The sequence below is a fragment of the Acinonyx jubatus genome, chromosome C2 (genome assembly GCF_027475565.1).
Source record: "Acinonyx jubatus isolate Ajub_Pintada_27869175 chromosome C2, VMU_Ajub_asm_v1.0, whole genome shotgun sequence".
NCBI lineage: Eukaryota > Metazoa > Chordata > Mammalia > Carnivora > Felidae > Acinonyx > Acinonyx jubatus.
The window spans coordinates 5413137-5427567 of record NC_069384.1 but is presented as its reverse complement, the minus strand read 5'-3'; the positions used below and the strand labels follow the sequence as shown (position 1 = coordinate 5427567).

The 14431-nt window shown below is 41.9% G+C and overlaps 1 protein-coding gene across 2 annotated transcripts in view; it reads right to left on the bottom strand.

Moving 5' to 3' along the window:
• DSCAM (DS cell adhesion molecule) overlaps positions 1-14431 on the bottom strand; it is a 693896-nt gene that overhangs the window by 238119 nt on the left and 441346 nt on the right. For both annotated transcript variants that reach the window (XM_053220540.1, XM_053220541.1), the window contains exons 4-5: positions 12399-12545; positions 2923-3201 (exon numbers count right to left, since the gene is read on the bottom strand). In XM_053220540.1, the coding sequence (XP_053076515.1) occupies positions 2923-3201; positions 12399-12545 (426 nt within the window). The remainder of the gene's footprint in view (positions 1-2922; positions 3202-12398; positions 12546-14431) is intronic.

The following is a 14431-nucleotide window of genomic DNA, read 5'->3' as shown; positions in this document are numbered from 1 at the left end:
AAAACAAACCCAATCTTATGTAGCAAGTTCATTCACGGAACATCTAATAGAAGCCAAAAGTAGGGTTAATGCTACAGGTAAGACAGAGATGAATTATATTCATGGTGCACCTGGCATGTGCCATAAAATTATTACACTTCTTTTGTACATTATATAAGTCAGTCTTCCCACAGTCCTGCATGTTTTGCCTTATCGTATCCATTTTACAGAAGAAGAAGTGGTTGTTCAGAGAGATTAATTAACTGAACCAAATCCACTCAAGCGGTAAATAGCTAAAACCATTTTTTACCCCAATTATTCCTGACATCTCCTGTCACCACACCACGAAGTCCCTGGTTCCAAGAAGTTCGGTCTTTTGGCAGATGAGACAAATACAAGAGTTAATAGAGTAGCCAAGAAGTGATATAGGGTCCATCAGAGACATATACCATGTGGAAGGGGATTGGCAGAAAGATCAGGAAATTCCTTAGATATCAACGATGAATAGAGCTGAGGCCAGCTGGAAAGAAAGGGCATTTTGTGAATTAGGGCATGAAGCATAGCTGTTGTCACAAGGAGAGTGTGCCTGTTCACTTTGGACACGACACAGAATCTCTGTAGGAAAATTGTGGGAGAAAAATTCCGAAGGCAGTCTGAACAAGATTTCAAAAGGCTTCACGATCTTGGAATTAAGTCAGAGGGGACTAAAGGAAGCATTCAAGAATTTTTTGCAAGTGAGTTTATAGTCAAACACATTTTTAGGGGAACTGATTGATCATTCCGTATTGCACAAACTGGAGTGGGGAAATTGGTCAGTAAGGGGGCACTGCAAATGTCTAGCTGAGGTGCAGTTAGGTCTCAATCTAGGACAGGAGGGGCATGGGGAGGGTGGCTAAGAAGCACCATGAGCTACAATCTATAGGACTTGGCAGGACTTGGACTCAGAAAGGAAAGGCTTAAGGAGGATCCAGGATTTTAAAGCCTGCATTTAGGGGGCTCGGGAGTGGGGAAGACATCTCAAATAAGAAGAGCCATTGACCAGGTAGAGATGGTGGAGAGTTTGTTTTGTGATGCTGCTGTGTTGAAATGCCAGTGGCACATCTGATCTAAAATTGGGAGACATGCTGTCTAACACTCAGGAAGGAAGCCAGGCTAAGGCTGCAGATCCAGGCTTGTTCTCAGAGGGGAGGAATCTAGAGCCCTATGAATAAAGAGAGCACCAGAGGAGAAGAGAGGGTTTTGGATTTAGGACCCAAGAGAATGCTTTCTGTCTAGAGAAGAAAGACAGAAGTCATGAAGTCAGAGGGAGTTGGGGAACATTTGAGGGGCACTTCAGGACTTGTCCAGATGTGGCAAAAGAGTACAAGCGTGAAAACAAAGTACAGTCAGAATTAACACTTTTCCGCAAATAACTTCTAAAGTGTAGATTTTGATAAATGAGAAAGCAATAAAGTAAACACTGAGAGCTCAGCCTGAGATGGTTGGGACAGGGGGTGTCATTGGGGAGGGCACTGCACTGGGGTTAGAAAGACAGAAAGTTTAGACCTCCAAGTATTTGAAAACCCTCTTCCATGTGGAGGGAGGAGTGTGACCTGTGGTCAGGATAGGGATGGCTTTATACATGGAATAGGAAGAATTTAAATATAACAGGAGTTGGTCAGTTTTCTTTCAAGCAAAAGTATGGGCAATATCACCAGACAGGCTTACTGGCAATGATTTTGATAATACCCTAAAATGTAAACTTATTCAGCAGGAAATGGGGAGCCATGAAAGGTGTTTTGACACAGAGGAGGTTTTGAACCTGTGGGGACACTTCTTCCTTGCCTTCCAGTACTGCATCATTGTATCTGGAAGTTTCTTCAGCTTCAGAAATAGAGCTGTGCGGAACTTATCTTCCATTTCTTCTGAAGCCCAGCCTAAACACGTTTTCATGATATTCTCAGGACTCACCCTGGGCAGCTGGTTCCAAGCAGTGACTGGGATATTTAACATATTCTGTTGGGGTGGTATTGTGCTAGAACAGTCCACACCCAGAGTGACACTGGAACAGGCAGTTGCATTAATAGGCATGGGGTTGGAAAAATCCAGGTCAAGAGAATGCCTCCCTTTCAATGCCGACTCTTATGACTTAGCTTGATCAGTCAGTTCATCAGATAAAAAATATTTTATCGTATGCAATATATAAAATCATACACTATGAAAAGAATGTTCTAGTGGCATCTCAGAGCCACTTGCTTTGACCAAAGCCCTGCCACTCAATTGTGGTCATGTGACTCGCATTGATTTGGTTTCTGCATGAGTAAAATGGAGGGTGTTTGACTAGATTAGAGTGCTCCTCACTGTGGTCACACCCCTCCTTCCTCTGGGGTCTGCCTTCAGCATCCTTCTCAAGACAGTCACTACAAACCAATTAGAGATGAAATACACCCACCATATTTGAATTAAATGATATGTAATAATGCATCTAACTCCAATATTTTGATAATTTAGAGCTCCATATTTCTGTGGATAATAGCCCCATTCAGGAACATAAAGTAGCATCTGAAAGCCAGCCAAGGACACCCACTGTGATCGGACTACCACCCCTTGCAGGGACATCACAAGCCCGCCCCTCTTCCTCTGTCAGTGTTCAGACAGGCTGGCCATCGTTAATTCAACAACTAGGTAATGGGATCTCAGATACATAGTCTGTGGCCTGATGGAAAGCTTGGAGGTTCAGATAAACCTGGATTCCCATCCTAAATCCAAACACCCCAGCTGTGTAATCTTGAGCAATCTGTCTGAGCATTCATTTCCTCCTCTGCAAAATGGGGTAATATTGGTCTCAGCAGGACTGTTGTGAGGATTAATGGAAGGCTATAGCAAGAGCCTGGAAGTCATCTTGTATCAAGAGCTCCATCAATGGCAGCCAACATCACTGTTCCAAGCTACCCTCCAACTTACGTTTCACGTACAGGCGGCCTATCACCTTAGCAGTTCCATATCTGTTGGAAACTTCACACACATAGCTGCCTGAGTCTGAAGGACGAGTGTTCTCAATGAGCAGCCCTGTCACGGTCTTCTGAAACCTTCCAGAAAGTTCCAGGGGCATGTTGTCCTTCAGCCAGCGATAATCTGGCTCAGGATGCCCAAGCGCTTTGCAAGGCAACTCCACACGCTGCCCTGCCATGGCTTTGCGATGATCAAACCCATCCAGTATGGATGGGGCTGAGTTCGCTGGGTCTGAGGAAGAAAGAAAAACTCTTATTAGACATGGTGAATGAGTTGAAGTGGTCATTTAGAATCAGAGGACCTCATGTATAAGTTAAATTCTATACGTCATAGTAACTATTGACGACAGATCTTCAAGTTTCTATTAAAGAACAGAAAGAAAAGCCCTACTCATATACATTTCTTCTGCTCAAAATCTTCAGAAGGTGGCAGCAGAAAAGGTTCTACTTTTCATTTCCCACTAAATAATGAAGAACTTTAGAATCAGCAAGCTTCTACCGGAATTGTTGGCCCAGGCCAGAAATTGGATTGTTCTATAACCAGACGATGTCAGACTTCTCCTTTCCAAAGAACAACAGTAGCAGAAATAGTTGTTTGACATTATGACAGTGTCTAATTCACCTGTTCTCCCAAATGATGTTTAGCTGGTTTTATAAACTCTTGAGCCCAATGAGGAAAGGAACCAAATACTCTCAAGAATTTGAGAGTCAGTGGGTCAGTGGAAGTGGGTCAGTGGAAACCACCCAGCTCAATGTCTAAGCTTGCTTTGAGGAATTGATATTCTCAAGGAATATTATTAAGAATGTAAAAATAGAGATCCCCTTTTGGGTGCCCAAAATAAAAGTCTCCTTGCTCTTTTATTCTTCCTGTTCTGAACTTGCACTGGACCACACACATGGGTGGTCACACTGGTCTCTGTAAGGATAAAGAACAGATATGGGCTCCTGGTTCCTGAAATCTTCTTATCTTCGCCTTAGTTAGAAAAGCACTGTGCCTATTTCAATGTACCTGCAGTAACCCCCAAAGCAAAGGGCTGGATACCCTCTATTGTATCCAAGAACCATGTGGAATGTCCTCTTGAAGGTGCTGTGATTCCACAGCCACCAGGGACGACCAATAGACCATGGGAAAATGGCAGACCCACTGAGCTGAAGCTGCTTCCCTTACAATCATCAGAGATGAAATCCATGACAAACCCGCTGCTCTTCTCACCTCCCTGGAGCTTTATAAGAACAACGTGAATGTTCTCATGGGATACAATGAGGGAACCTAATGATCTCGTAAAGGATATGTGACCGACCGAGTTTCTAGGACTCTTCTGTGGTTCACCCACCGTAACTGAAAAATTCCATAGCCCATAATTACTTACACTCACATTTCCTACACTGTCTGGGTATGGGCTCCAGAGGGATTATAGACCTAAGAGGCCCACAACAGCAAGGAGCCCTTGCCAGCAGAGGCCTTATTGCTTCAATACCCTCCTGATGGAAGTTACAGACAGATTTGGAAGAGTGCTGAAGAGCAAGTTACTTTCTTATGGACTACAGAGTTATAAAATCTGTTGCTCTGTTTAGAGTGGGATGTAGTGTTGGTGCTGGAGAAGGTGACACAAAGAAGGTGTCACTCCTTTGGTAGGAGGGGTTAGAAGTTTTTCCATAGGAGAAGCTCACAACCCAGGAAACAAGAGGTGTCACTTCTTTTCCTTTCTTTCTTTCCTTTTTATTTTCTTTTTTACATTTTTTAATGTTTATTTTTGAGAGACAGAGTGTGAGTGGGGAAGGAGCAGAGAGAGAGAGGGGGAGACACAGAATCCGAAGCAGGCTCCAGGCTCTGAGCTGTCAGCACAGAGCCTCACGCGGGGCTTGAACTCACAAGCTGTGAGATCATGACCTGAGCCGAAGTTGGAGGCTAACCGACTGAGCCACCCAGGCGCCCCAAAAGCTGCCACTTCTAATACTAGTCACAAAAAAGCAATACCCAATTATTTCACTTAAATTTTATAATTCTGAAACTAATCATTGATAGAAATTTTAAGATAGCATTGTATAATTCTAATGACTTTTTTAAAAGAAGGGATGGGAAAATTGGATATCCATTTCAAAAAGAAGAATTTAGAAGTCTTACCTCACAACACCTACAAAAATTAACTCAAAGTGGGTGATAGATCTAAACGTTTGAGCTAAAACAAATCTTCATGACCTTGGGTCTGGCAGAGTTCTTAGATACAACACCAAAAACACCAGGGGCAAAAAAAAAAAAATCAATATATTAAACATCATGAAAATTAAAATATTTTATATTTTCCAAGATACCATTAAGAAAACAATAAGGAGCAACCTATTAGAAGAACATATTTGCAAGTAGTATTTCTGATTAAGGACTTATCTCCAAAAAATATAAAGAACCCTGACATCTCTATGATAAGAAGAAACAACTCACTCAAAAAATGGGCAAAAGATTTGAATAGGTAAATCACCAAAGGCGACACACAAATGACTAATAAGCACATGGAAAGATGCTCCGTAACATTAGCCACTGGGGCAATAATACACATTAGAATTATATTAAAAAAAAAACTACAATGTTTATACTGCTTCATACCCACTAGGATGGCTCTAATAAAAAACCACAAACAAGAACAAGGGCTCAAGCGGAAGTAGAGAAAAAACTAGAATCCTCAGGCAGGATTCATAATAGCCAATAAGTGGAAACAACCCAAATGGCCATCAGTGAAGGGATAAATGAGATGTGTATATACATACAATGGACTATTAGTTAGCCATAAAAAAGAGTGACCTACGGATACATCTTACAACACGGATGGACCTTAAAAGATCATGCTACGTGAATGAAGCCTGATATAAAGCCACAATTGTAAGATACAATTTATAGGAAATATACAGAAAACACAAATCTATAGAGACAGGCAGTAGATTACTGGTTGCCCGGAGCTGGAGATGGGAATTAGAATTGACTTCAAATGGGCCCCAGGGATTTTTCTGGGTGGCAGAAATGTTCTAAAATTGGATGACAGCCATGGTTGCACAGCTTTCTGTATTTACTAAAATCACTGAATTGTATAGTTAATGTGGGTGAATTTTAGGGATAGTAAATTAAATCTCAATAAAACTACAAAAAAGGAGTGGGGCATTTCTTCTGTATTTTAAGTATACAATTTAAGCAACCCTTGTGACAGGCTCTTGGAGGGATATTTGCTCATGTATAAAATTAGTACAAACAGCATCGTATTTAATTTTCATCCCCTTGTCTTCAAACTGTATATCTACATTTTAAAAACCAGTTATCGCAAAAATTTGCAAACTCACACAAAATTAGAAAAAAATAATATAATGCATCCAACATATTCATCACCCAGACATAAGAGGCAGCAAAAAAATTTTTTTATCATCTATCTGTTTACATCTTTATAGTCTTTGCTTTTGGTGTTGACACACTGAGTCAAATCATAGAACGTCTGTCATCTTATCACTACATCATTAGTATGTTTCTCTAATAAAAACACAAGTTTTCTCATAAAACCACAATGTCGGTAACACACAATAGTAATAATAACCTCTTGGTACCATTTAGTCTCTATTCCAAACTCATTTTTACCCAAGGGGCTAAAAACACACCATTATTAACTATTATTATTATTTACAATTGATCTGATTAAGTCTGGATTGTTCTATGGTTAACAGCTATGTCTCTTGATTCTCTTTTAATCCAGAGAAGGTCCTCCTTCTTTTCTCTCTCATGTCTTCAACTTACTGAAGAAGCCAGTGGGCTGTTTTGCAGCAAATCCCAAATTCTGAATTTTCAATGGGTTCCTCTGTGGCCATTTTCCTCATAAACTGGAATTAAGTTCTAATGATATGATTAGATCAGGTTCAGCCTCTTTATTTCTTTTGTTTTAAATTTATTTATTTAGAGAGAGAGAGAGACAGAGACAGAGAATCCAAAGCAGTCTCTACGCTGTTGCACAGAGCCCGGTGTGAGTCTCGAACCCACAAACTGTGAGATAATGACTTGAGCCCAAGTGAAGAGCCAGATGCTTAACCGACTGAGCCACCCATGTGCCACCCAACCTCTCTCTCTTTGCACCCATATCATGTGTGGCTTTCTCATCTTCGGTCATGCTAAGTTCATCAGCAAGTTCAGGTAATAAAGTTTGTCTGGACTATTTCATTAAGGGTTTAAATGATTTTCTAATTGTCATATTTCCTTCAACTCCAGTAGATGTGATTATTCGGCAGATAAGAACTATCCTTCCTGAACTAGGATTCTTTGGTCATTTTGAAATACAGTAGTCATAGGTAAGACAGGAGAATTGTGATTCTCTTTAAACTACCACTTACCAAAACCAAGTGGTGATGCCCTAATTTCCTCTGTGTAGACCAATGAGATTCCTATTGCTGCTTTTGTTGTCATTAAATAGATATGGGTGCATGTATCTAAGTATATATATGAACTTAAGTATGCAAGTACAGTAAAACCTTGGATTGTAACTTTTTCTGCAAGTATTCTTCAAGATGAGCAAATATTTCTAATAAACTTTAACTTGATAAATGAGCGGTGTTTGTAATACGAGCAGTAGGTGATGCCCAATGTCACGTGATCACAACTGAGCCAATGGTTCTTCCCCCCCCTCCTCCTCCTCCTCCTCCTTCTCCTCCTCCTCCTCCTCCTTCTTCTTCTTCTTTCTTTCTCTCTCTCTCTCTCTATCTCTCTCTCTCTCTCTGCAGGATTGTGGGTGATCGTCTCCCATGCTCAGATGCTGACTTTAGGCCGTGGTGCTTGGCAGAAATCAGTGATTTTTCAGAACGTTGGAAGGTGCCCACAACTGGCACTGGTGTATTTTTTATCACTTCAAAGCACCTCTGGACAGCCCTTTACTTTTCCGTACAAGAGTAAGCTAGGGATGCTTTGCTTCATTCTAGCTCAGGTTGCCTGCAGATATAGACCCTTTCCTCTGCTGCCTTATTGCCAGTTACACTAAATACAGCATATAACAAGTTTATGAATACTGTACTGTAGTCAACATGTGTGTGAGCATATACAATGGCCCCCATGCAAACAAAGGTTGAAAAGAAAAGGGGTAACAAGAAGGAGATGATTACGGTGGAAGTTAAGAAGGAAATGATCAAGAAGTATGAGTGAGGTATGTGAGTGGCCAAAATTGCAAGATTTTGTAAGAAGTCTATGTCTGCATCTCATCTGCAGAGGAGGAGAAAAAGGCAGAGGAATCCCTCAGTTCAGATGAGATCAGGGAGATGTGTAAAATGTGGGAAACAGTGCAAGATTTTGTAGAAAAGCACCACCCAAGCAAGGCTGTAGCAGTGCAAGCAATGAATCTGTTTAACGACAATGCAATGTCACATTTCTGCGAAATCCTCAAAAGGAAGCAAAAGCAAGTGTCATTGGATAGGTTCCTTGTTAAAGTTGCACAGAAAGAAAAAGATTCCATTGAGCTAATAGGCAGCAGTGATTCTGTTAGTGATAGTGAAAGTCGTCCTACACAATAAACTTCCTTTCTCTTGTCTCCCTCACACCAGCCATGAAGGTTTTCAAAGGTAAGTGTAGGTTAATTTGTTTATTTTTCTTTATATTTTGTATTTCCTTTTTTTAAAATATATTTTTAATGTTTATTTATTTATTTTTGAGAGAGAGAGAGCATGAGGGGGGAAGGGGCAGAGAGAGAAGGAGACAGAGAATCCCAAGCAGGCTCCACGCTACCTGCACGGAGCCCGATGAGGAGCTGGAACTCACAAACCACAAGATCATGACCTGACCTGAAATGAAGAGTCAAGACGCTTAACTGACTGAGCCACCTGGGCGCCCCTATTTTATATTGTCTTTATTATTTTGTATTATAGTACAGCCCTGTAATCATTTTTATATGAATATTTTTGGGTTGTGGAATGAATCATCTGAGACTCCAGCACTTCTTATGGGGAAATTCGCTTTCAGATACAAGTGCTTTGGATTACAACCATGTTTCCAGAACTAATTATGCTTGCAAACCAAGGTTTTACTGCATATATATGTACGTGTGCGTATTCGTAATGAACTCAAAAGATTTTCAAATGTCTAATGGTCACCAATCACGTGCCATCGGTTATTTCTGAAATTCAACTCATCACACTTTGGGCCAACGAGAACGCCTTCAGAAGATGTCCCCTGTCTCGTTTTGACAATCTTAATGTTTCAGGTTCATCTTATCCATTTCTTGTCCCAGACACTGCAATCCACCATTCTTCTAAGGAGCCATGGTCCCTTTTTTGGGGATCTTTAAAGGACACTAGGGTCTAGAGAGTACCCCATTATAGTATTTTAGAGGATGGGCTTCCTCCAGGCCTTCCCCTGAGCCTTCTCTCTCTGTCACCTTTAGTAATGCTGAGTCACTCTGACTCCATTTTACTGCTAAACCCAGCAGTTTCCATCAGGGTGACTTCCTGTTCTTCTGAAAGGAGTATTTGCTGAATGAACACCTGTGAGGTCTTCAAGGAGCTGGGCCACCACTGAGCGATGCAATCACCACAGACTACTCTCATGGTCCTTCCACACTCGTCTTCCAAACTCAAAACTCAGGTAGGTCTATCTGAATGCCGTAAATACTCCTACACCCATTGCCCCAGGGGCCCACCCAAGGGCTGGCCCTCTGCTTTGGAGAGAAGTATTTGCTGACTATTTTGCCGATCTGCGACTGTGGAGTCCTCGCGGGTCTTGCCCCCTCGCCTCCCGCCACTTCTGTGACACTGCTTTGTTCCCGTGCCCCTACTGCTGTCCGCACTTCATCCACACCCACTCATGTCCACGTTCCACTGGGTGCTGCCGAAGGTCTCGTCCACGTGCTTTTTCCTCTGTCATCATAGTCCGTCCGTTTTAGTTTCAGGGTGAGTTTGAGATCATTAAAAACCTTGCTACCCACATGACCCAAACCCCATGTGTGCATTTTTAAATGCATTTAAATCTAAAGTAAAATTGATTTTTCTTTTTCCTTCAGAGCTAATATTTCTTTTTTAAAGAAATGTTTATTTATTGGAGCCCCCTGGGTGGCTCAGGTGGTAAAGTGTCAGGCTCTCGGTTTTTGGCTCAGATCACGATCTCATGGTTTGTGGGTTTGAGCCCTGCATTGGGCTCTGTGCTGACACTGCAGAATCTCCTTGGAAGTCTCTCTCTCTCTCCATTTCTCTCTGACCCTCCCCTGCTTACATTCTCTCTCTCCCCAGAATAAATAAATAAACATCTTTTAAAAGTTTATTTATTTTGGGGAGAGAGAGACAGAGAGAGAGAGAGAGAGAGAGAGAGAGAGACAGAGATAGAGAGAGAGAAAATATACCAAGCAGGCTCCATACGGTCAGTGCAGAGCCTGATGCAGGGCTCAATCCCACGACTGTGAGATTATAACCTGAGCTGAAATGGAGAGTCGGATGCTTAACCAACTGAGCCACCCAGGCTCCCCCAGGGCTTAGATTTCTAGAATAGTCATCCTCACTCAGCGTTCATGGTCTCATTTTCTAGCATTAACAATTTCCCCCCCTCAACTGTGTTATTAATGTTCCTATGACAAAAGTCCTAACAGTTATGTTCCACACACAGTAGACTCTCTCAAGTGCCTTTCCATGACACTTGACTCAGTTGACCCCACAGCTACACCTCTAACCCCAAATGCTCAGTGTCTTAGTGTGGGACATTTCCCCACAGATTGTGCCCAGAAGCGCCTCACTTCCCGTCACAAATGCTCGCTGGACAGCCTCATGGACCCCCTCACTTCCATGGTGACCAAATGGCCATGGGCCCTGCTGTCAATGTTTAAAGCTTCAGCAGAATGTTCTATGAAATGAAACAAAAGAACAACAATAACAAACTTGGGATTAAGAAAAGTAAATCTGCCTCCTGATCCCTGAGAGTCGAATTTGAAAATAAGTACTTAATAATTTAGAGTAGAGATAAACAATTCCACCTTTCAGGATTCTCTCTCTCTCTCTCTCTCTCTTCTTTTTGCTGGTTTTCTCTTTTTTTCAGATTTTTTTTCAGTCTTCTCTTCCAAGAAAGATGGGCTCCCAGATTCTCATCACTTAATTCACTTTTTTTGGATGGAGAAATGTGTATTGCTTCTTTTGCTAAAACTCAATTTAATCTTGTACCCAGATCCACCCCTCCATCCTTCTCCTTTCTTGTCCCAATACTGTTACCATGTTCTCCTCACTGCACACAAGACCTTTCCTAGGATATTCTGAGCCAGTAGAACACTGTGCTGTCACTAAAGCCACCATGGACTACGATCACAGATGCCATTCGCTTGCTTTCTCATTCGCTTTTTTCCAGGTTTTCTTTCTTTTTAACGCAGTGTAATTTTAGTGTACTGATCGTCTTGCCCTTACAGAGACAAAAACACAGCACTATGAAACAAGGGATAAAATAAATCTCTTTTCCATGTCAACAGGTAAAGAAAAAATGTCTCCCTGTGCAGAGGGGAGATGGCTGAATTCCGACTTGTGTTTGCACAGCCCCTGAGAGCGCGCGTGGGCTCTGGCTATTGTAAGGATGTGAACGTGGAACAGGAACCAAGATAGAGAAGAAGCACAGTAAGGGGGTGTTCGGGCAAGATGGTTTTCATTACCCCAACGGTCAACAGCTTTCCATCACTTCTCCCTCAAACAAATAGGTTAAAGAGGGTCACTTCGGGGAACGGTTTTACCTTCTCAAGCCGCAAGGGCAAATGTCACATACTCCACGCTACATTTCTAGGACCAAGAGGGACATCTCACATTCCAAACCACTCCGTGAAGAGCTGGCATATCGCCGCGTGAGTGGATTGCTTACTTGTGGGACGGGTGGGCCAGCGACGAGCCAGTTGTGACGATGATGCAAGCGGCTGGTATTTTCTCCGAGTATAAATCCCATAAAGGAAGGCACAAAGCTGGCGTATTTACAAGAGTGGAATCAACTGCCCTCGGGTTTCCTCCGTTGGACAATAATCCTGGCAGGAGGTGGGAGGGAGCGTCTAGCCCTTTAACTTGAGAGGTGGGCAGTTTCCCCAGTATTGTTAGACGGAATATGGGGAGCAAGAGGTGTGTCCCTGGGTCCCCGCTCTTCTCCCTCAGAGCTCTGTGTCATAGGCAGCCTCAAGGTGCTGCTGGACGGAACACACACACCCAGGGCAAGGAGGCGTTCCCTTCAAAACAGAAGCCATGTTGGCTCAAAGGAGTGTGGAATTTTGGAAAACCCGAGATGACTTCCCTCAGAATACCTATATTGGTAGCGCTCAGCATTGGCAAACCTTTGGTCGCTAAACTGTTTTGGAAGAAAAAACAAAAGAAGCCTTTGTTTGAGTCATGAGTCCTACAAGTTCAGTTGACTTAGCTCAGAGCACTAACAAAGGTGTAATGGAAACAGGAAACACGGGCTGGATGGGTGTTTACCTGATACAAACAGTCTAGCGCTGTTACTCTGCCTGGTCTCCCCGGTGTATCTATGCCGCGTGATACAGCGGTAGTTATACAACCCATCTTCATTCTGTACATCTTTAATATACAAGGCTCCCGTGGATGTGATGAGAAATCTAGATCCTGAAATAGAAGAGAATGATTACGCAATTAACATAGAACAAAAGCAAGCCAACCACATAAACAAAGACGTGGAATTTTTTCAAACCCCCACCCCCGCAACTGAAAGAACCTGAAACAAAGGCTAATGACAGGAGTGTGTCGGTTACCTTAAGGGTCCAAGCTATTTTAACTTTTCAATTACCCTAAATTAGGAGTTTTTAGTAAGTATGCTAAACGTTAAATATATGCTTAGAAAATTACATCTCATGAATTAAGTTTTTAGGTCAAATGTTTATCTTTTTTTTAAAGAATTTTTTAATGTGTATTTATTTTTGAGAGAGAGACAGACACAGAGTTCAAGTGGTGGGGGGGGGCAGTGGGGTGGGGAGCAGAGAGAGAGGGAGACACAGAATCCAAAGCGGGCTCCAGGCTCCAAGCTGTCAGGACAGAGCCTGATGTGGGGCTCGAACCCATAAGCCGTGAGATCATGGCCTGAGCCGAAGTCAGATGCTTAACCGACTGAGCCCCCCAGGCGTCCCACACATATTTATATTTTGAGCAACAGACCCGGCATATAATTGCTGTGGAGCTAATTTAGCAGATTTTCCTTGCTGACCACTTTTCTCTTAGAATGTGACACATCAAAGGAGTATTAACTTTCTCTAGTAAATTTCTACCTCATATATGTATGAACTTCTGTCTCTGGTTGAAGTGTTTCAATTAAACACACAAATGTTAGATTATAAATCAATAAATATATAAATTATAAATGTTAGATTATAGGGGCACCTGGGTGGCTCAGTCGGTTAAGAGTCCGACTCTTAGTTTTGGCTCAGGTCATGATCTCAGGGCGTCTGAGTTGCAGCCCCACATCGGGCTCCATGCTGACAGTGCAGAGCCTGCCTGCTTGGGATATTCTCTCTCTCTCTCTCTCTCTCTCTCTCTCTCCCTCTCTCTCTGCCCCTCCCCCACTCACTCTCTCTGTCTCTCTCAAAAATAAATAAATAAAACTTAAAAAAATAATAAACCTAAATAAATCTAAAATATTGAAATAATCTTAATAATCCTAAAAATAAATCTAAATATTGATTTAGATTATAAATCAATAATACATAAAATATAAAGTTTGTGGAAACTTCCCAGGAAGGACCATCTTAACCTGCTCATAATAACAGCCAACACCTGATGCTTGATTCTAAGACTAAGACCAATTCCTCCTGTAATCAGTGTCTTGGAAAACTCTGGGGTTACTTAACTGCTACCCCAACAATGATCAATCCCTACTTTTCATGGGGGGGGGTGCACTCTCTACATCCCTAGACGTTTGTCTGTACAGCTCTACCTGTACCGAACCATCCACATTAAGAGATCAAATGTCAGTGCTGCTTTAAGAAGGATACAGATAATTTTCCCTTTGAAAATGTAAATACCTGGAGACAATTTTTACTGTTCAATTATAATCTGATGATAAGCCAAATAAGGGCAAAGCAGTAAACCCCAGAGTGAGCTGTGGCACCCCCATGGGGAATGACTGAGGATACCACTCCCCTGCCACTGTTAGACCCTCCTATGGAATATTCCACCACTGGATGCAAGGCTACTTGGGGGATAATGTGATCTTGTCTCTTTGGGAAAAGACTAAAAATGCCAAAAAATCACCTTCTTTTATTGTTTGTTGTCCTATGTTCATTTGAAACTTCCTTTAGTTTACTTTAATCAGAATTGACCAAGAGTCTTGACTTCAATAGTTTTAAGTCTCCAATATTTAAGTTCTGAACATAATGCCCACAACCCTTTAATTTCTTATAAGGACTACACTTTATCCATCGATAAGTTGTTCACATAAAATAAAAATGGTTTATGATTTCTTGCGCAAGAAAGAGCAATTCAAAAGGGTGTGGGTAAGA